The sequence below is a fragment of the Caloenas nicobarica genome, chromosome 1 (genome assembly GCF_036013445.1).
Source record: "Caloenas nicobarica isolate bCalNic1 chromosome 1, bCalNic1.hap1, whole genome shotgun sequence".
NCBI lineage: Eukaryota > Metazoa > Chordata > Aves > Columbiformes > Columbidae > Caloenas > Caloenas nicobarica.
In genome coordinates this window covers 184,634,291-184,655,684 of record NC_088245.1, presented here as the reverse complement: position 1 = coordinate 184,655,684, position 21,394 = coordinate 184,634,291, and the positions used below count along the sequence as shown (strand labels likewise).

Genomic DNA, 21,394 nt, shown 5'->3' with positions numbered 1-21,394 from the left:
TGTTAGTGGCACAGCCAGTCAAGCTGTCTGATTAATGTGAAGTGGCTGGTGTATTTTAGCTTGGCCTGGTTAAATATATTCCAAGGATAAACTTCAGTGGAGAACACAGACATGAGCTTGCTGTGCAGAGTGGTTTACTGTCCTGTGCATTATTAACATCAAACAAAATCTGAAAAGTGTTTAATGGATGATACTTAAAAGACCTCTTAGAAACTATGTGAAGGAAGCAGTCTGGTAAAGGAGGAGTTTTTTCCTCCGCTTGCCTTTGATTGTTGCTGAGTGTGAAAGGCTTATGTTCTGTTTATGGCTTGCTTAGATGGAACATGACTGAGAGGAAACTGATAAACAGACCTGGAAAAAGCTTTCTCTGTCTATAGATGATCAGATGTCTCATTGTTGAAAACAACATTGCTTATTTCACAGAAGATGGCAGAATTTAGGCCTGACAATTGTAGATCTAAAATAGTTGCCAGTGGTGTAATTCTGCCTGTTACTTCATGTGGGGCAAGTGTAGAGATTGTTCCAGTGAGCTCTTTATCTTGTGCTCAATCACTTGTAACCTCTGCTTTCTTGTGGTTCAGCTGAACCTGCATCATTGCTCAAACCTTGACTCACTCTTGCCAAAGGAAATAGTAGGGTGGATGGACGTAGGAGCGGTTTGCTTTGTAAGCAATGCTGTGTGCTCTCCTGTTTCTCCAGCCCCTGCTCAAGTCTAGGTTGCAGAGAGGCTGATGCTGGGAATTTATATTCCTGTTTGTGGTGACTAGCTTGAATTATGTATTGATTTTTTTTTTTTAAATCAGTCTTGCATCTACTTATTTCTGAAGTAAGCTCAGAAGGCTGGGAAGATATGACTCTGTACTTTGCAAGAGTTCTCTGAAATGCTCAACACAAGTTTCACACACTGTGTATGTAGCTTTACAACAGACACTAACTACTCTTTCCTTACAAAGCAGGGCACTCATAAAAAAAATTAAGCCACAAGTGCTAAACATTTAGATTTTTCCACTCCCACAGCAGCAAAGTTGGCTCAAAGGCTTGTTAAATGTGCGGCAGCTTCTTCTAGTTGTTCCTTCCCTGCGCAGCAACCAGGCAACCACCCTGCTGGATCCAGCATATGAATGACTGGGCTGTGAGTAACACAGGAGGGGAGCAGCAGCGTGCTGTGCTGGTACTGCAGCCTTGTGCCAAGTGCTAAGAGCAGAGTAGCAGCAGAGTCAGGGTGTCCACCTTGGTGCAGGTGCTGCTCATGATAAACATTTCCATTGTTACTTCCCAGCTAGTATTTTTGTCCTAATGCATTCTGATAATTGCATTAAAGGGAAAGGGGCATGCCACAAGGGGCATGCCACTTTTTTTTTTTTTGGTCATTCCCTAACAGGAGTGTGTACACCTGCTTGTTATATTAGAAGAGATTAAAAAGCAGGTTTAGCCCTGTAATTTAAGTGCTTTTAAACAATTTTAAAGCTGCTGGTTTAATGATAGGCAACAGCTTGACCTGCATGGGTAGGGGGAAAAGCCCTCTTTCATACCTGATAAATTTATATGGTGTGATTCTAAGTTTCCCATTATACTGTGGAGAGCTTTATTTCCTGTATCCTTTACAGTTCAGCAGGAGATCAATGATCATATCAGCTTCCCCAAACAACTGCCCAGCTACAAGTTCTGAAGCTGAAAATACCCATCATATTTTCCACTTGGTGCTTGTAATAATTGTCTGCCCTCCTGCAGTGCCTTCTTGATAAAACTTAACGTTTACGTGCAGTGTTACTGCCTTCCTCCTTGAGAGGGACTTGCGGTTACCTCGCTTGTGAGCAGGAGCAGATTCAGGTAAGCATCTGATGGGCTCTTTTGAGTCCATGAAAACTTGCTTTGGAATTCAGTAACCTCAAGGCTTTACAGAAACTGCCCAGAGCTCTTACAACACTGGTGCTGGAGGGCTGACAAAGACAGGGCCCTCAAACCGCCCGTGTCCACAGGCTGCAAGTCCAGCGCAAACCCACAGGGAGACCTGAATCATTTGTGCAGGTGGCTACAGAGACCAAATGTGTCTGCCTGTCTTGATGAGAACTGTGTGTGGCTGTCAGGTCCCTGTTGCTGGCAAAGCCTCAGCTGGACAGGGCCCTCAGCAGCCTGCTGTTCAACAGGCTCTGCTCTGGGTCTGGGACTGCTACTGGACTCTTCCTGCCTAAATTATGCTGAATTTAATGCAGCTTTGTAGTGCAACAGCCACAAAGGCGCTCAGCTCCATTGGAAATTAAAAGCAGGATCTGCCCTGGAAGTTATTGCCGTAACATCCTCCCCTTGCACAATCCACTACCAAAAGTAAACCAGGACAACCCTAGGATCACCTGGTTAAGGTAAAGACTGTTCATTACAGAAATGAGAAAATAGCGAATTCTCTACTGACATGACTTCAGAAACCTGCACAGGAAAGAGAAGGCTCTATGCTATGACCTACAAGCAGTGGTCCCTACTACCGGTTTCTGCAGAGATGGGAGAAGGGCAAAGCAGCTCAGCACAGCCTGTCACACTGGGGTAACCCCAGGTCAGAAAGTGGCACAGCGTTATTGCTGGATTCACTGGCAGGAACCAACACCAACCCAACAGTTCACAGCTGGATCCTATTCCTACTTGAGCTGCAGAATTCCTTTATTTGGGTCACATCATCCTCACCGTCCCCAAACCCTCATCCATCATTCCCACTGTTGAGCTCTCCAAACACCATCTCTTTAAAATAAAATGTCAGTCACAGGGATAGTCAGTAAAGGGTTTCTACAAATAATAGAGTTTAATTGTAACTACAGTAAAGATTTTCTATATACATTATGTTCACTGCTTAGGGGATTATAGATTTGCCATGCATGTTTTATTGCACATATAAATAGTATACAAAGATTCATGAAGATTCTCTTTTTAGCCGTACAGGTTAAGACTGCATAAAAAAAGCTGTATTACAAAATATTTAGAGCTATTTATTTACAGCCAACTTCAAGCAAATACTGGAAGACACTATCAGGAGAAAACCAAAATTTTAATTATGAAAAACCACAAGATCTGTCAAAATAATAATTACAAAGCTTCGTGTTGCCATATATACATTGTAAAAAAATACTTAGGAAACCTGCATTTTATCCCTCAAGATGCAGAAATCAATATTCCTATTTTTATACTCGATCTTTGAATGCTTTTAAAATTTGATAAACTCTGACCTGAAAACTTATTTTCTTTACATTGCTCGTGCTTTTTGACAAAACTGATATTTGTGCAGCTCTGTAAAATATTAAAATACATTTTAATTTAGTGTTAAAGTGCACAGTACATTTTATAGGAAACAATACACTAGCTGCCAATCAAAATTACAATTTAAGTCAATGTTCCCTCTAGAAAATAAACACTTTTGCTTTGGTTGAAGTAACTGGATATTCCGTGCATACTGCATGTCTCATTGTTTGTGAGTCCGTTTTCCTCCTCCTAACACGCTGCTGTCAGTACAGACCAGCACATTGGCAATTTCTGGTGTTAAAAGGCAGCGTCTGCATTCAAATACGGTATTAACCACTAAAAATCTGCAACTGGAATACTGCTGGGTTTAAATGCAGCATCTGTGAACATGCACGTACCTTTGCCTAGATACACAGTAGTGACAAGTAGGCATCATCCTTCCCAAAAAGCTTTATACAATGGTTCTCTCCACGTTCTCTTGCTGAAATATTTAACCCTCCCACCACCCACTGCCTCTTTTTTTGTGATTATGTGTTTTGAACTACCCAGTCCTGCGCACCCCTGACCCCTCCCGGCTTGACCTGCTCACCACGTGCAGCGTTCCCATCCCGCTTGCTGGAGTTCCATCCCTAGCTTCCCATCTGAAAGAAAAACGGATGTTCCAGATACGGTGAGAAAGGATGTGCTGGAACTTTTCGATCTAAACCACGCAATGTTTTAATAATAAGTTAGGCTTTTAAAAATCTCTTAAAAAAATATTAAAGTAGCGATAAGAAAAAGAACCTTATTTCCTATTGCTGACATGGGATTAGAGGTCGGATCCTGCAAACACGACCTACAGAATGTTGTGCTCAGTTCTGTGGGACAGCAATGGAGACCATCAGGAGCAGCGCTGGTTGTATCTCGAAGACCACGTCTTTGAGACGGCCTTTGGCAATTCGGATCATTTTATCTCCTCTCAATGGCATCATTGAAAAAAACAAATTTTTTTTGCTACCTGGTGATTCATCTCGATGTGCTCTTTTTAATTAGTTTTTCTGTAGTGCTGTGGTCTTTAAAAGAAATGAGGTTATAGTGCAAAATTATATTTCAAGACACATGATCCTAATGCACATCATTCATTTTGTTGTGGCAAAAGTTAAATGTCTTGTGCATAGTAAAATAAGCAATCAAAAGTATTTGTTCACATTTATTTTTCAAGTTTACATCTTTCCTTTTTTTTACTGTTTTTTAAACATCTATATACAAATAAAATGGGTGTGCTCTCTGTTTCAGCCAATTCAGTCTAGCAGGGGGAAAAAGTGATACTGGAATGTAGGAAACTCAATGGAATGCAGACAAATTTTTACCAATGTTCCACAAATTCAAGAAATAAAGAATGCCATTCCAGCTAGCTGTTCTTTTAATAAAAGCACCTATTTTGTTTGCTTTTTATCTTACAGATTAGAAAATACAATTTACGGAGATCTAGAGCTACTGCACACCAGGTAGAATAAAAAATAACTAAATATTTATATTAAAATAAAGTGTTTAACCACAAAAAAGCAGTAATAAAATACAGTTTCCTAATTTACATTTTGCATCCAAAGGATGAATAACAACTCACTAATAAATAATATTTATATAAATATTTTATGTCAGGATATCTTTAAGAGGCAACAGCCTGAAGCAACTGCAGAAAAACCTAACGTGGTCTGATTTACTCTCCCTCCCTCTCTTCCCCCCCCAATTATAATGATTCTTAGTTTAATAATACGAAGGTATCTTGCTGCAAGACGGCTGTGCACTCCACGCATTTGTAAGTGGCAAAGAGGTGGCTGTTTGGATGAGTACTGTACAAAGTGAGCTAGAAAAGCAGTGAAGCGCCAGTTTGCTCTAGAAAGTGTTTCTGTTTAGTTTCTGGTTTGTAGTTCGACGCACACGTACAGTCTGAAACATGATTTTAAAATCAGAAGTGTAAGAATACTCTTGGAGTACTGGGGTTTTTTTCAAATGCAGTTTGAAGAGACGGGCAGTATTGTGATTCTTTGATGGCACAGTGGAGCTGGTAACAGCAGCGAGAGCAGTTTCACGTGAACAAAGTTTGTTTCACTGTGGTTATATCTAGCAACGCTTGAACTGTTGCGCTCACTTTTACCAAGCCCTTTTCTTCTAGGATGTGATGTGGTAGGCAGAGCTTCTCCTAGAAAAAGACAAAAGGAGGGAAGATTAGGATATTCAATACTCACTACAAAACTTTGCTTTACATGAACACAGTTGGAACACAAAGCCCAACAAGCAGGAACCGCTTCCCATTCTTAATTAAAAGGAACTTCCCATGATTTTGACAGAAAGTGCCTGATTTTGCTCTCATTATACCTTAGAATTAGTGATAGATCTGTTAATAATATTCTGGGCCTCGGGAAACAGCTTGTCCTGTGGTCATTACAGTATATAAACATCTTAACTAAGAGTGCGGGCCAGCAGGTACACACTGAACCTTCACCTACAAAGCGAGATAACATGGCATTTGCCCCTTATCATATATATATAGACATATATATGAGTGTGTTTGGGGACAGAAGGGTGGGTTTTGGTCCAAAAAAGTTCTACCACTGAGCTCTAGACAGGTAGGTCACGGCCCCAGGATACGCACCTTGAAAACCACCCAGTAGCTTTTATAGAAACCTGTGTGTAATGTTGTGCATTCAATGGGCAAAGTGTTTCATTCTGAGTATTGAGCAGCAGATTTTGAGATATCCAGGAATCAACTTTATGCACCATTAGGACACAGCAATCACGGCCAGGATGAAACCTGCTGGTTCCACCAGAAGACAGTCAAACAGTAAATACTGTATCTCCTACAGGTAACAAGACACCGCAGAGAATCACTACAGAAAGCCCTGCTTGTGTCACACTTGGCTCTGTCTTTGAAAAGCAGGGGCTTTTTTTAGTGTAACGGGGTATTCCCATTAATGAAATTCATGAAATTATAAAATCAGGCAGCAGGTTTGTAAAAAATAAAATGGAAAGACCAGACTACATCACACAAACCATAATCACAGCTGTGAGACTCACTGCCACAACACGGAAGCCAAAAACGTAAGCGGGATGACAAAAATATACAGAGAGAAAAAAGCCCAAACAATACTATTAAACACAAACGTGGATACAGTGTCTGGCTCATGAAGGCCTCAAACTGTGCACATCAGATTGCTTAAAGTTTGAAAAGGCGCCATCTATGTGATCTCACCTCTGTTCTTTCCCTAAGCATCCATACGTGACCATCTGCAGACACAGGATACTGTTGTTTTTTTTTTTTTTTAGGAGAGGGCTGTTTTGATATTCTCAGAATTGAATCTCTTTGCTGTTCAATAAACTTACAGCTTCTAAAACTACTGATGCATTTGAGATATTTTAATTAATTGCCTGTCTTCTATTAAATATTCTTGCTTCTGTAGTGTCAACTAAGGGTCTCTATGCAATTCATGGCCCTTTGTCACACTTCCTCACATTCGCATTGATTATATCTCCAATTTAAACATCACTAATCTCTTCAGCCTCCCTTCTCATGACATATTTTGTTCAGCTCTAGTCCCTTCTCTGAACCCTACGAACCCATAATATGAAATACAATATTCAGGATGATGGAACAGGAGCTGGTACATAGAAGAACAATTAACACAGTTTTTATCATGTTATGCGCCCATGCTTAATTGCTTTATCTGCTTCCACTAGTGTCCAGTCTTTGCTCAGGAAATCTCCAGTGGGCCGCGGCTCCCTCAGAATCCTACTCAGCTGCTCTGAGTCTTCTGATGTTTGTTCCTTTTTGTTAATGAGCATTTCTTTTATGCACAACCAACACTTCACTTGCTTAAATGTTCTGTGAAGTTCCTCACACTCCAGTTCTAGCCTCAACGAGAGAAAATCCACAAAACTTACCTATTAACGACTGAACCTAAAAAGTGAGAGCCAAACTTTATTAACAATTATGACATATGATACTGATAATTTATCTATATTTGGCTTCTATGTTTTATATTTAAGCTGTTTTAATATTTCTTTTTAAAATATTTTTTTAAACTTCATTTCTAATTATTTTTTTAAGAACACCAAACAAATACCGCCGATTCCTTCTACACACACAGACCCAAGACGCTATTTCAGACAGATAACTTTCAAGGAGCTTGGCTGAGCAGGTCTGTGAGAGATGGAACAACATCCATTTCTCCACAGGGCAGATGCTGGAACATTCTGGCGATTCGCTAACACTGGGTTTGCACGTACGTTGAGTTTGTGGATCCTGATTCACAGCGACCAAACAGCTGCGGCCGTGCCCAGCTCTGCTGCAGCCGTTTGCCCGGTCTGCACACAGCAATATCCCCGTCTCGCAGCCATTCCAGCTCATCACCCAGATTTCCATCCCAAACCTCCCCTCAACTGGTCATTTCAGTCAAGACACTGGGTCCTGCAGTTCATTCTGGTTTGTTTTTCTGACTGAGATACTGACCTGCAAGCTGTGGTTCTCCCCACCTTTTACACCTCTGGAAAAAAGTATATTTTCCAGAGAAATATATAAATATATTCTAGGATGCAAACTCCTAAACTGATACCTGATTAGCTGTGGAGTAGCTACAAAAGAAGATATAGTGATATCAAAAGGGACACAGTTCATATACAAATCTACAATACTCTGATTCTGATAATTTTCAGAAAAATTATATTCATCTCAATAAATGAGAACGCAAATCGCACATCTGAAGTGAAGAGTTACTCGCTCTGCTCTCTTCTACTTCTTTCCAGTGCACTTGCACAGTGGGCTCTTGTTTCACAGACTGGGTGGCCCACAACATGCCACTAATTCATTAGTCTTCCCTGCTAGACAAAAGGCATTAAATAATAATGCCCTCTAAATCCAATAGCTGAAAACTAAGTGATTAGTTAGTAAGAATGAAAGGCAGGGATTGAATCCAAAAACCCAGCCCCAAAACAATTTACCTTGCTAGATATTTATGTCTGAGAATATTCTAAATTTTTCTATTGAAGCCAAATTTGCTGAAAAGGCCACAGTTAAGAATGTTTCCTTTAGAAAAACTTAAATTCTAAACTCATCATTTTTGTGGCACCTTTCAGCACTCGGAGAACTATTCTGTCATGCTTTCTTGCTAGGAATTCTGCAATTGTCTATAAGCACATTTTCACTAAAAGCATAAAGGAGTGCATGCCCCATTTAATAAAAAAACCCCATCCAATACAATTTTTCTCCTTTTAAAGAGAATACGTTATCTAATTATTTTAAGTACAGTGTAGTAATCCAGTTTGTACGAAACAACCTCTCTCCTTCTGCTGTATTTACAAGATGCATAGTGAAATAAGGAAAGCTATTTAAGGCCTATAAAACAAAAAGGAACGTACGACTTTGTTCTAGGCGTGAGAAGTTTCACAGCATGGTACTTTTCCATGTTACACATCGTTCTTCATTAGTTCTTAAAATATATACAATTGGGAGCCTCCTCTTATTAAGCAGAAGGTGGAACTTGGTAAATATTTTATAATTCTGCAGTTAAACGTGGCTATAATAAGCTTTTCAAAATTGACAATGAGACTTATGCCCTCTCCTAAAAATGACAAACTGCATCTTAAATGTGTCATGAATCAACTCTCTCTATAAAACCTAATCACTGCCTTCAAAGCTTTGGAAATGGCTTTCATCAATCCTGCCTCACATGCTTTTCGAATCACAGCTTTAGAATAACATATTTAACTCGTCTTGGAATAAGAAAAACCGAATCATGCTGAGGACGGAATCCTGAGCACACAGATATCAGCTCGGCTTTCTGCAGAACAACAGCCACCTTGGGCCAAGATCCCAGGGGTCTCAGTCCCGACGTTCAGCCGCGGTTTCTGCAGCACAATCCACTTTCCATGCTTGGCTTCACTCTCCAGCCCCCTGCAACCGTGACCCGGAAAGCACTGACAGCAGAGCCATGGAGCTGCAAACCATGAAGATTTCATAAAATTTTCTTAAATCTTGGCGTTTTGAGACAATATGCTTGACCAACCAAGAGAAGAAACTCACCCGTGACACTGAGGAGACTCAACTTCACCCACTTCTCCCCACTTCAACAAAATTTCTGTCCCTTTTACATTAGCATCAAACCTATAACACTTCAATTTGGTAGTATGAATCGTCTCTCTAAAAATACCCCTGTTGAAACCATCATTGAGCACAACACGGACAGAAGAACTGGCTACTAATTCTCAAGAACAGTCTTTAAATATCTTTAAAAACACTCGTGGAGGGAAGGGCCATCAGTCCACTCATAGGAGCATGAATGTCTTCTCTGTCTCTACTACAAAAATGAAGATCTAAATTTTAATGTAATTTTTCTCCCTAGGAACACAGAGGAACTTAATTACATGTTACAAGCAAACCACTTTCTACCGACACATAGCCATTATGAATGGATAAAGATGTTTTCAAACTCATCGCGAAACAAAAGAACAAACTCCTTTTGATCAAAAAAAAAAAAAAAAGGACGAAAAGGAGGCAGCAGCCAGGAGGCTGAGTCACAGCAACAACAAAAAGACAATACAACAGGCGTACCCACAAACCAACACGCATGCGTGTGCTTGCCAGAGCGAGTTTCTAATCCTGGAACAAAACGCCTGATTTAGCTGGTGTAAAAAAAAAAAAACAAAACCAAAAAAACCCCCAACCAACAACAACAAAAAAAAACCCAACAAAAAACACCAAACCATCAGGAACACGCAAGGACACTAATCCCTCAAGGATACGTGACAAGTGTCTGTTTTCTTTGCCATCAGACGCCGTCAAAGTCAAGATAACTGTTTGAACTGGTTTCTGCCGGGGCAAACAGCTTGACAATCCAGATATGGTAATTCATCATGAAAAAGTAGTAGTTGCTATTATAGCACATGGCAAGCAGCAAAATGGCCACATCAACATCAGGGGCCAACTACATTTGCTGGCAAAAATACAGAGAAATGGAATTCTACAATTTGGCAAGAGCCTCTCTCTTTCTTCCTTGTATTTGTAGAATATGAGATTTCAGATCTACAGGGGAAAAAATGCTCAGAAAACAATGATATAGTGGAATGTGTAGTTTCTCCAAGTGCAAATTAAAAAAATAAGTCTGTGTAAGGCCCACCATTCAATTTTTGTAGCCAACTACTCTGAAATGGAAAAGAAACCCTAGGGCCTTACGTTAAAGCAAACTTGGGTCAAATATCTAAAACCTTGACATTTTTTTAGGCCAGGACCAAGTTTTCTTTCTAAAGAGCTGAAAAAACACATAGCAAACATTTACTTTTTCATGTATCTAAGGCAATTTGAAATTATGTCTTTTTATATATTTTTTCCTTATCCACTATTACTGATCATGTCTGTCTGTACCCAAATGCCCTCAGATTACCATTTGAAGTCCAAAACAAAAGAGCAGAAGATCAAAAAGCACAGTAATTCAGGCTGCAGGTATATTTAATAATTTTTTTCTTTTAATTTACAAAGGAAAGATTAGTATGTTTTGTGGAATATGCACTTATGACCAGAGTTGACAAAGCAAAAAAACCTCCAGACCTCCAGTACTTCAATACTGCAGCTGCAATTCTGTATTTGGAGTTGCAGCCAGTTAGATGCCTCAAAATGTGCATCTTCTGAATATGTAATAAACTGCTAATATTTACAAAACTGTATTTGCAGATGGCGGGCTTCACAAATTCTGGCCTTCAGCCACAAAATTTTAGAAGTAGACCATATATTTTGCCAAAACACCTCACAGTATCATTCTAACATGCTCTAGAAAACAGTGACCTTAAACTGGAGGGAACAGACAACTTCATGAAGACAGACACACACTGAACAGCAAGAGAAAACATACACTTAAACTTGAAATATCAAATTTACCATAACCTTATACATTAAGTTCTGAGAGACAAAGTGAAGGTATGAGAATGTTTTGTGTCAAAGTAGAATGGGTAATTACCTTAAAGTATTTTTATGCTGCTCTTTCTGCATAATGCAGCTTATGTGTGAGAAATGAAGGAAATGGCAATGGTCCACCAAACCTGCTCCATGATATTTTCTAAACTTGAATATGTGACTGCTTTCTAGCAGGAGTAAAATGCCAAGAATAATTCTTTTTGTGAAAAACAATTATGTGGCAACATTCGGAAACTTATTAATGTCTATAGAGTAGAAAACTGGACTGAATATTTGTTCAGGTCTAATTCAATCCCCATTCACAGTAAGTGTAGCCTTTCAGAAAACTCATTAGGAACACAATGGGATCCAGATTCAGTTTTCAGTTGTATCAGTTTGTTAATATATATTTGAAGAAAGAGGCATTTGAAGGACTACTACACTGCATTACTCTACATTTCAAAATATTTATCAGTTTTCTCCCTCAAGGAAAAACAAACCCAAATCCTCACATCAAAATTCCCCTTGCAATTCAGCGCAAATACATTTTACCTGCATGCATGTTAAATTAAATCATTACAATCTGTATTTATTACTTTACTGCAGTAGGGATGACAGGACCTCCACAGTACAGGTTGGATTTGACCAATTTATCAAGAAGTCACAGCTTGAAAGTCACTGATGACCACTGCAATGGAAAGAAGTAAATGGGGAAACAAATGGGGGAGCAAATCTAATTCATATTATCAATGAATATGGGGGCAAATTACAGAGTACATTGTTTTTAAATCCAAGGCCATCAACTTAACCATGTGACTGGCTGTGGGCAGTAAGTACCAAGTGTATATAACTGAATGTCTCAACATTGGGATCTCCTCAGAGGTGAAGAACCACCAGGCAGTTGAACTGTTGGTTTCCCAAGTACTAAAGCCACACGAACAGCAGCACAGAAACAGGACTCTGAATTTAGCAAAGAGCCCATTAGAGTACATTAATGAGCTACATATATGTTTTAGTTTCCTCCCCATTTACTAGGAGAATTATTGGATTCAGGGATGGGCAGGCAGGGATTTTTCACGTTTGCATTATGTTTGAAATGTATTTTTAGAAACATTACTACATTCACTCTTAGAGAAGTGTAAGGGTATATTTTTCTATTCCTTTCCTTGTAAGATTTAGATATATTTGGAAGTGTTATCAATAACAACCAGGAAAAAATACAAAACCAGATAAGCTCCATGTGTGGTATTAAGGCTGTGCTTCTCATGAAGCGAGTATTGTCGACTTTCACAGTCTGGACCAAGATGGTTTCAACTCCGTAACCACAAAAAAGTGCTGGTATTGTTACATTTTGACTACTGTATACTGTCATAGTTGAAAACCGTGATAAAATGTACTCTAAGTAACTACAAGACAACCCTGTTTGTATGGTAAGCAATTGTGAAGCTAAAACTTTGGACAAGTTTGAGAATTAGGTATCATTATGATTGGGGTATGTACAGTTGGTCTACATGGGCACAACAGTATTTCCATTTCTAATCCAGTCTGATAAAACATTGAAAAACACTGAAGACATGAACTTCAATTTCTGAACACTGGAAATGCAAAGCACACTGATCTACTACTTCTCTTACCTCCCTGCCAAAGCTGTTGGATACAGTGGATAATCAGACTTAATGTAAAACGAGACAGATGTGTACTACAGGATGGCAGCAACAACTTTCACCACCTGATTTTCTAATGTCAAAAAATGCTAAAATATACTCATATATGTAGATGGGTACTACACGAGGAGTGCACAACACAAAGCATTGACAGACTTGTCTACAACTTATGGGAGCTGGAGTAAAATCTCAGCTCTGGAGAAGACGTCACTTTTGCCTCGGATACCAACTCTGGATTATAAAGAATGAAACAATCAATGTATTCTGAACTGACTCAAGCTTTATGTCACCTTCTCAGGTTCTCAAGAAAAGCAACATCATTAAAACAAAGCCAAAATCAAGGCAGAGATCTGCTGAAAGTAGAAGCCTAAATGTCAGGCTCCAACTCTGAGTAAGCAAATGTCCACTGTTCTAATCACTGAAACCACGCACACAGATAAGAGACAGGCCTGTGCAGGATGAAGGCACAACTCCATAGCTACACATCCAAATAACTAGTACCTCAAGCATAAAGAACATAGAAGCACTCGCTGAACTCATGCCTGGTCACAAGAGACTCTTTACAATGGCGTTGTTACACATATGCACCAGAAGCTGCTAGACACTAAATCCTTTAAAAAAATTTGATTTATCAGTCAGCTGAAATTATTTTTCCCATCTTAAAATACATATCCAATTATACATTTAATCCTTTTTATATATGTATGTATATATTTAAGGTATGGAAACCAGGAATATAACTGCATTTAGAAGTTTTTAAATAAAATTTTACAACTATCTATGGAATAGGGATATTTATAGTATCGCACTAAATCATAACCATATGGCCAGAATAATCAGTAACATCCAAGTTCTTATGCTAGTTATACTCTAAAGGTCTATAGGTATTTTTTTAATATCCTAGGCAGTGAGAAATGAATGCACGTATTTCACAGCCACAAAACTGAGGTCTTTGGGTTAGCTAGCCTGAGACTGAATTGCAAATTTAATCAACAGCATCTAGGCCAATATTGCAATATATGTCAGTATATGTTTATATTTGAGGTTTTGTATTTTTCAATCAATTTTCATTTGTCTATATCCTGTTGATAAGGAGTAAAAACAACAACAAAAAAATGTCTTGCTCAAGTTTTACAATAGGTGAACAGAACACAGAACCAGAAGGGAAATGGAGGCATCATCAGTCCAGCACTGGAACCACAGGCAGAGTTAAATGGACCAAAATAGATCCTGGCTAACGTTTGTCTGACCTATTCTGTAAAACCTCCTACAATGGAAAATCTAGCACCTTCCTAGACCATCTATTTTCTGAGCTACATTGTCTTTGTTACACAAACAAACAAACATTACCTGCATTTTCACAGGTGATGAAACGGAGACAAGATAGTGACATGAATTGCTTGACATAAGAATGGCAGATACAGGAACCTAACAGCTTATCCTCAGACTATCCTATTGTCTCACACTGTACTCCAAAATCTTCATCTGAAACATTCTGGAGTCCCTGACATATTATGGGTTGTTCATACCCACCATCTCTTTACAGTTATCTTTGCAGTGCAATGTAAGTATTTAGAAGCAGTTCAGTGCTGCTTTCTGTGACAGAAGAAAAAGATTATTCTATGGAATCTGGAGGAAAACAAAACAGAAGTAGGGAAACATAACTACGGAATTTAATCGGAACAGTAGAGACGACCAACAATCTTTAAAGTCACAGTACTCTTGTTAATCTAAAGGGTTAAAAACTAACACAGATAACTGGCACCAACTCATAAAATACTATCATCTATTAAGTGCCGCCTCAGCTGCCTCAATACCTGCAGCTTTCTTGGCTTTTCACAAAAAGCAAAGGGCTCAGTTGTTTACCTTGTGTTAAACATCTAGCCTACACCCCAAAGTGGGATAAGAGTAGCTTCACTGCTTTAACATATTTAGTGTGTAATCTAGGAAACATAAAAGAAAACAAATTATAAATAAAGAGGTACATAAGTTCTTAAACTAGGGCTGGAGAGAGGGAGAAGAGATGGGCCTTGCCTTCAAGATGTTCCCTCTCTCCTGTTTCAAGAGATTAATATAGATATTACAAGGAAGGGAAGCGAGGGAAAGGGAGAAGTTTGTAAGACAAAGGAAGGAAATTAAGTACCTGTAATTTGTCAGAGACAAAGCAGAAAGTTTGTGTGCACATGCGAACAGGTTATGCTGTTAGCACATTCCAGTGATAAGTTATATACATCAAGACTATAAAAAGTATGTGGAAAAGACAAAAGCCTATTAGATCCCAGGAGCGAAAGGTAGAAGTTGATTGTGGGGTTTTCTCCCCGAGGGCGAGCAGAGAGTCAACAGTCTTTCGAATGTGCCGAATATCCGACTGCAGGATGTCATACGGAGAGCAGAGGTCAGCCTATCCCGAAGGGCAGCCATTAGAACAGAAAAAACACAGTGCATAAATTAAAAATACAAAAATAGAAAGATATTGATAAATAATCACAATATTCTAGCATAAACATGTAGGAATAGTTTCTTCCTTAGTCACTAGATACCCCAGCTTTCTTTTATTTTGTCTAAATACTGAAGCTATTGTATGATATCAGAAAGTTAAGCTAGAAGAGCTCAGTCCTTCAAATCCTTCCAGAACTATGCCCAGATTCACAAGGGTGAGGAGGTGCATGTGATTTTTTCCAATGAGATCTGCACACCTTTGTCCATCTGGGCCTTATTCAAATGTGTAAACGGAACCAGTTATAAAATATCTAACTTACACAACAGCAAACAGTGGGTTAGAAAGCTGTTAAAAGCACAAGCAGCAGAAATATGAAGTATGCAAAATTCTCTAACATAGTACATAATCTAAAACTTGCTATTCAAATATCATCTGAAATGATACCCTGGGATGGAAACTGGAGGGAAAAAAAAAAATCATCTAAACCGAAGAATTTGACACTGAATTTCTTAAGTAGCATTTTAAAAGTTATCGACAGGTTAGATTCCCATACTTTTTTTTGGAAAGTATCAATGAATTCATGCAGCAATTTACTCTAGACCAGCTATACAAAATGAGGTGTAACACGTAATAATAATATCAAATGCATACACAATATTTAACAGTAAAATCAAACCAAGCAACAACTAGTACTTTCAAAAGGCAATCTATCATTCTACATTGCAAATAAGGCCTTAACTATCAAAGATGGTGAATATTTATGGAATAAAATTATAGGAAGTAGGAAAGAGATCCCCTGTTTCATGGGAACACTATGTTTCTTTAGCAGCTTTTCAGTTTCACTTAATAAACTGAGAGTGAACACAATAAACGAAGACGTAGAAGTTCAGATGTTTGTCTTCTGTTAGTGCAAAGTTTCAAGGTCTGGTTGGCAATAAGTTAAACTTTAAAATACTTCAAAGGCCCTTCTTCTGCCCTGAACAGTGACCAGTGAAACTGGAAGTCAGAACTATAATTCATACACAAAGAAAAAAGTCACACTTTTTAAGCTGCAAAATTTTAGTTGTCTTACTTAGGCCAGCAAATACACAGAGGTGGAGAACCACTCTACCTAGCAACAAGGCTTTCTTTTTTACAGACGTTTTTCAGATTTTTTTTCAATTCAAAATTCTAGTGCAATAAAAAACTTCAGTGCAATTGTATTTGGCTTTTTTTTAAAGGACGCAAACTCACAGATAGAACAAAACGTGCTGATCTTGTTTAAAAAATGGGATAGGACTAGTACTGCATTCAAGAACATCCACATCCCTGAGCTGCTTACCAGAGAAACTAGTTTTAGGGCAAAGTACTCACTCGTGACCACCAACTATGTAACATATTGCACTTTTACCAAAGATACCAATAAACCCAGCAAATGCTGGATTAGTTTTAAAACAGCATAAAAGACTTAATTCCTACCTGTTGTAAACGTAACCCAAAATCAAATAGCTAAGACACATTGAACTTCAATTTATATAAAAATTGGACAGCACTTTGAAACACGGACTTTTGAACAGTTTTTGTCCAAAAAAGCCCACAACAGTCCCTACTGCATTCAAATGGTGAAGGAAGTAATTTCAGAGTTAGAGAATGAGAGCTGGTAAATAGGGTGAATTTTTCCAGAGACTTGCTAACCAGAGATTAACACACTAAGCCATATACAGGAAAAGCCAAAGCGTACAAAACCAGCCAACACATGCAGAAGACACTTCCTATGGGAACTGCCATGCTGTGCTTTAGTGAAATTCAGTGAAATCTGGGGAAGCCTGAGAGATGTGAGATCATTTTTGCTTATTTTTTTGTGCTGTGACGATGGATCATTTGGTGTTACATTCACACTTCATTAAGTAAAATGTTTATATTGTGTGTATTTTAAACTTTTGTATTGTAACTCTAGATAAAAAAAAATATAGATATATGTATATAGCTTTTCAGTAACGGTGAAAGTATTTCCACTTTCCAGAATTTTACAGAAGCTGTGAAATGAAAATACTGAACTAAACATGACATAATAGTGAAAAAATACATGACCCCCACATAAAGTCACAAAGACAACCACCCACCCACCCATCCATCGCAAGCACTGCCCTTCTCATTTAGGAGACTAAAATTATTACTTATAAAAACTAAAAAGATACTTAATCCTTACGTTTATGGACTGACTTGTTAGATCTATGAAGCTACGCGATTAAATCATATAGTTGCCAAAATCATGCACACAGAATAAACACAGCAAGGGAGAAGTGGAACAACAAAAGCATAACCAGCTGCTGGTGTACACAAACCACCCCCATTCTCCATGCTCCTGCAGTGACTGTGAGAGCAGAGAGTATTTCAAACCCAACCTCCTCAAATTTTGGCAAAAATGTCAAGGTTAAGTTTGCAGAAGTGCATTAAAGCACGAAGTCTGCAGTGAATATACACTATACTCAGAACACAAATGAAAGGAACCTCAGAATGATGCTTTCAGTACTGTAATTGACAGCATACTGAACCACTTAACTCCGGCCTGTCAGCCAAACAGGGCACGTTGCTGAGCAGAGAGCGAAATGGTGGAAAAAGGAGTCGTACCTGATAAAACTCACTGCAACTTCAGGGACGTCTCATGATGAAACTATGGAGAAGTAACTGCTTACGTGAATTGATCAGAAAAAAAAAGCATAAGTGGCAATGAAAATATACCTTGCATTAAACTGAGAAACGTGATTACCAGTTAGACAACTAATAGGAGGATAAAAGATAAAGCACTTGACGCTCTCTGCTTGGTTGCTTCTTTTGCTTTGTGCTGCCGGGTGTAGCATACAAAAACCTCCTGTGATTTTTCTGTTTGTTTTACTTAATTAGCAATTCCTACACTAACACAAATCACAATGATTTTTTTAAAGAATTCTAGCTGACGCTGCAACGTAGTCAAACTAGTTTTCAGAGGAGGAGATGAGATGCAGTAACAGCTCCCATTTGCAGGGCTCCAAAGTCACAGGAAGGGTCACAGCTAAGGCTTTTGTAACCTGAATCTTCACACGATTATTTGAGGTCAAAAAACCAGTTTCTTACCATCACGCTCCTCTCTGTTCAGTAGGCGTAAACCAAGTAGCTGACTGAAAATTTGAGAGACAGGGCAGCAGTCTCTCATTCCCACCTGAGAAATAACTTGTCCCACTAAACCCTGCTGCACCACGACTGGAACACAGAAGTTACTTAAACCTGCTGTAACAGCTGCCTGTGAAAGACTTTATTTTATCACTGCCTTTTATCACCAGAAATTACCATTCTAGTATTAACCATCATAACTCAAGTCTACCTTTTTCTCAAGCTATATGAAGATTGACTAAGGCATGTGTGTGTGTACATAGGAAAAGTCTGCCTTTCCTTTCTAAAAAAGAACATTTTTATCTAATTTCTCTGACCTTAAGTAGCCCCAAAGGGTGAAAAGATGATCAAATGTCTAAACTATCTTGATCATTTTTAATACCCCTGGGTGAGATGTCACTAAGAAGAGTAAGACTTCATTTGAACTGGTACATTTGACACTGCAGAGGCCACAAAAAACACAAAGAGAAATACATTTTTAAAAAAGCTTTCTTTTTTAAACCCAGGAAGTGGGAGAGGGTGGATGCAATATAAGTGGACTAAGTAAGTGTTATAAGTGGTGTCAGAAGTGTGTTCATATGACATTAACAATCTGCTCCAGTGAATGGCACCATCCGAGCACCGTATGCCATTCTGAAAAATGCAGGACAGACACCCCTGGTTATATCTACTGCCACTTGCTTCTTCAATCTGTATCAGCCAAAAATTAGGAGTGTTTGCCATTCTATAGCTATTACAGAGGAGACTCAACAATTTGACAGTTTTTAGTTAACAGTGTAAAATAAAGTAATCTTTTGGTGTAAAATAAAGTCATCTTTCATACTTTTCTAAGTGACAAAGATTGTGCCTTTTCTGCCACGTACCTTCTGAGAGGCACAGCAAAGACGTTTTCTGAATCTTCAAGATTTCTGATGCTTACCTGCTACTATCTCTTTCTCACATCAAACAAAATTGTCAAAAAAAAAATATTTACAAAAACCTCTGATATCCTTAAAACATCCCTTTTGCTTATGATCCAACACATCCCTTCTGCATATGATGAGGAGTATCATATGGCCATTAACAGAAAGTTATTTCAACATGGCATCCCCTCGCACTAAAATTCTCATTACCAGCTTTCTGACACCAGTTGGCACAAAATTCCAGAATCATCTACATATCAGGTCATTATAAAGAGGTGCTCATGTTCCTGAATTCGTATTTGCCGTTCTTTGGTCAAGACACCAACTCCTGATGCTTATCAAGACACATTCGGACATGGATACCAACTGCATTTTTCTACAGTTGGATGAAGTTTCCCAGGCTCATTCTGGGGAAAGCAATTTTGACCCAAGAATTGGATGCTGAAAGCCACAGAAGTCAGAGACCTTGCACATCAGCACAGCACAGTAATTACTTAGCAATTTTCTTGTTTTCATTTTACATGATTTGACAGGATATTATTCTAAACCTGTGGAATTCAGGAAATAGCATGTACTCTATTCCATCCCCTAAATAACTGAAAATAAAGCATCGGGAACTATGGCAATTTAAAATCCTTAAAACAACCCCATGCAGCAGAATTTCAAGTTAGTTCTCAGGAACTAAATATGGAAATAAGTACCACAGAAAAGCCCAACACCTACGGCTATTAGGATCCGTAAGTGGAACCTATCACTTTCCCATAAGATGTTTGTTTTTAAAAAATGGCAATAATTCACTACATTCCTTTTACTGGCTTGTCCAGAGGTAGTCAGGGAATGTACGACTCATCAACCCAAAGCAGCATTAAACACACCATCTGTACTTCTTTAAAAACTTTGACATTTAACTGTCATACTCACTATCATACAACTTTGTATGTCTAATACACGGCCCTTCAAGATGCAGCAAAGTTCTATCGTTTACCACCCAGTTCTGCAATACAATGGATTTTTAGCAATATATAGCAAACATGCACATTTGCAAGTTATTGACAGCTAATAAAAAATAATATCCTCAGAGTACTTAAAATCTTTCGTAAATTTACAATTGCAAGTCATTAATTTTATATTTAAGTGAATGAATTTTTCCCCTCAAGAGAAGTTAATGCTTATTTAGATCCATAAAGATGCTTGCTTTATAAATCACATTGGTAAGACGTCCTTGTGTTTAAGGCTCTGTGTAACTCTGCATCAAATATACTATAATAAAATGTTTTTAGAAATCCCCAAAAAATCGACACTAATTTCAGTGGAAGCAATAAAGAGGATATATATGAAATATATTAAAATGTCTATTCAGAGAAAACAAAAAGGCATTTTTCCAGAAAGCTTACTTACAGAAATTCAGAATTAAAAGACTTCAGAGCTAAGACTTAGCTTACCCATCTCTAATATGGTACTGCAAGGATCTTTGCAATTTTTTCTGTTTTTTTTCCATTTCTGAAAGATCTCTTGATAACAACGAAAACAGCTCTTGGCCTTTTCTTTCCCAACCAGCTATATCCAGAAAAACCTAACTTGAATTCTCATTCACTGAATAATTTATCATGCATCAGAAGACAATGAATTTTGGGGCAGCTTAACAAACACTCCATGTCCACAAGCCCACGGCACTGAGATTTTGATCTTCTCTAAAGTGAGATATTACCTTTAACGTGAAATCATTCTAACATAATAAATTACATACTTTCAAGAACTAAATCAACCATTACAACTTAGAGGCCCGGCCTATAAAATTGCATTCTCACATTACATTTATGATGAACCATTCACAGCAGTTGTAAGATAAAAGTCTCCCCCTCAAAATTCCTACAAATAGCAAATAATAAACTGTTATTTTTGCTGTCCTCCAACTCAATTATAGATAAAATATAAAGAATTCAAACTGGATTTTTTTTCCCGGTGTGAAATCTTTGCACTACCATCTGCTTCCCAAGGGGGTGGTGGGGAAGATACACACAAAATATCCTTTAGCTTCAGCATTCTTGAAACACAGACTAAAAGGAACTCAGTCTTAATTATATTGTCACATGTAGGTATCAACACAGGGAAA

At 38.3% G+C, this 21,394-nt stretch overlaps 1 protein-coding gene across 2 annotated transcripts in view; it reads right to left on the bottom strand.

The window, feature by feature from the left end:
- Positions 1-2,831: 2,831 nt before the first annotated feature.
- The window catches only part of LRCH1 (leucine rich repeats and calponin homology domain containing 1), a 131,367-nt gene continuing 112,804 nt past the window's right edge, over positions 2,832-21,394 (bottom strand). The window contains exons 19-20 of one of the 2 annotated variants that reach the window (XM_065642431.1): positions 17,861-17,917; positions 15,149-15,211 (exon numbers count right to left, since the gene is read on the bottom strand). In XM_065642431.1, coding sequence (XP_065498503.1) covers positions 17,882-17,917 — 36 coding nt within the window. In that variant the 3' untranslated portion in view covers positions 15,149-15,211; positions 17,861-17,881. Of the gene's footprint in view, positions 5,408-15,148; positions 15,212-17,860; positions 17,918-21,394 lie in introns of those variants that run through there. The other variant, XM_065642421.1, reaches the window with a different exon arrangement.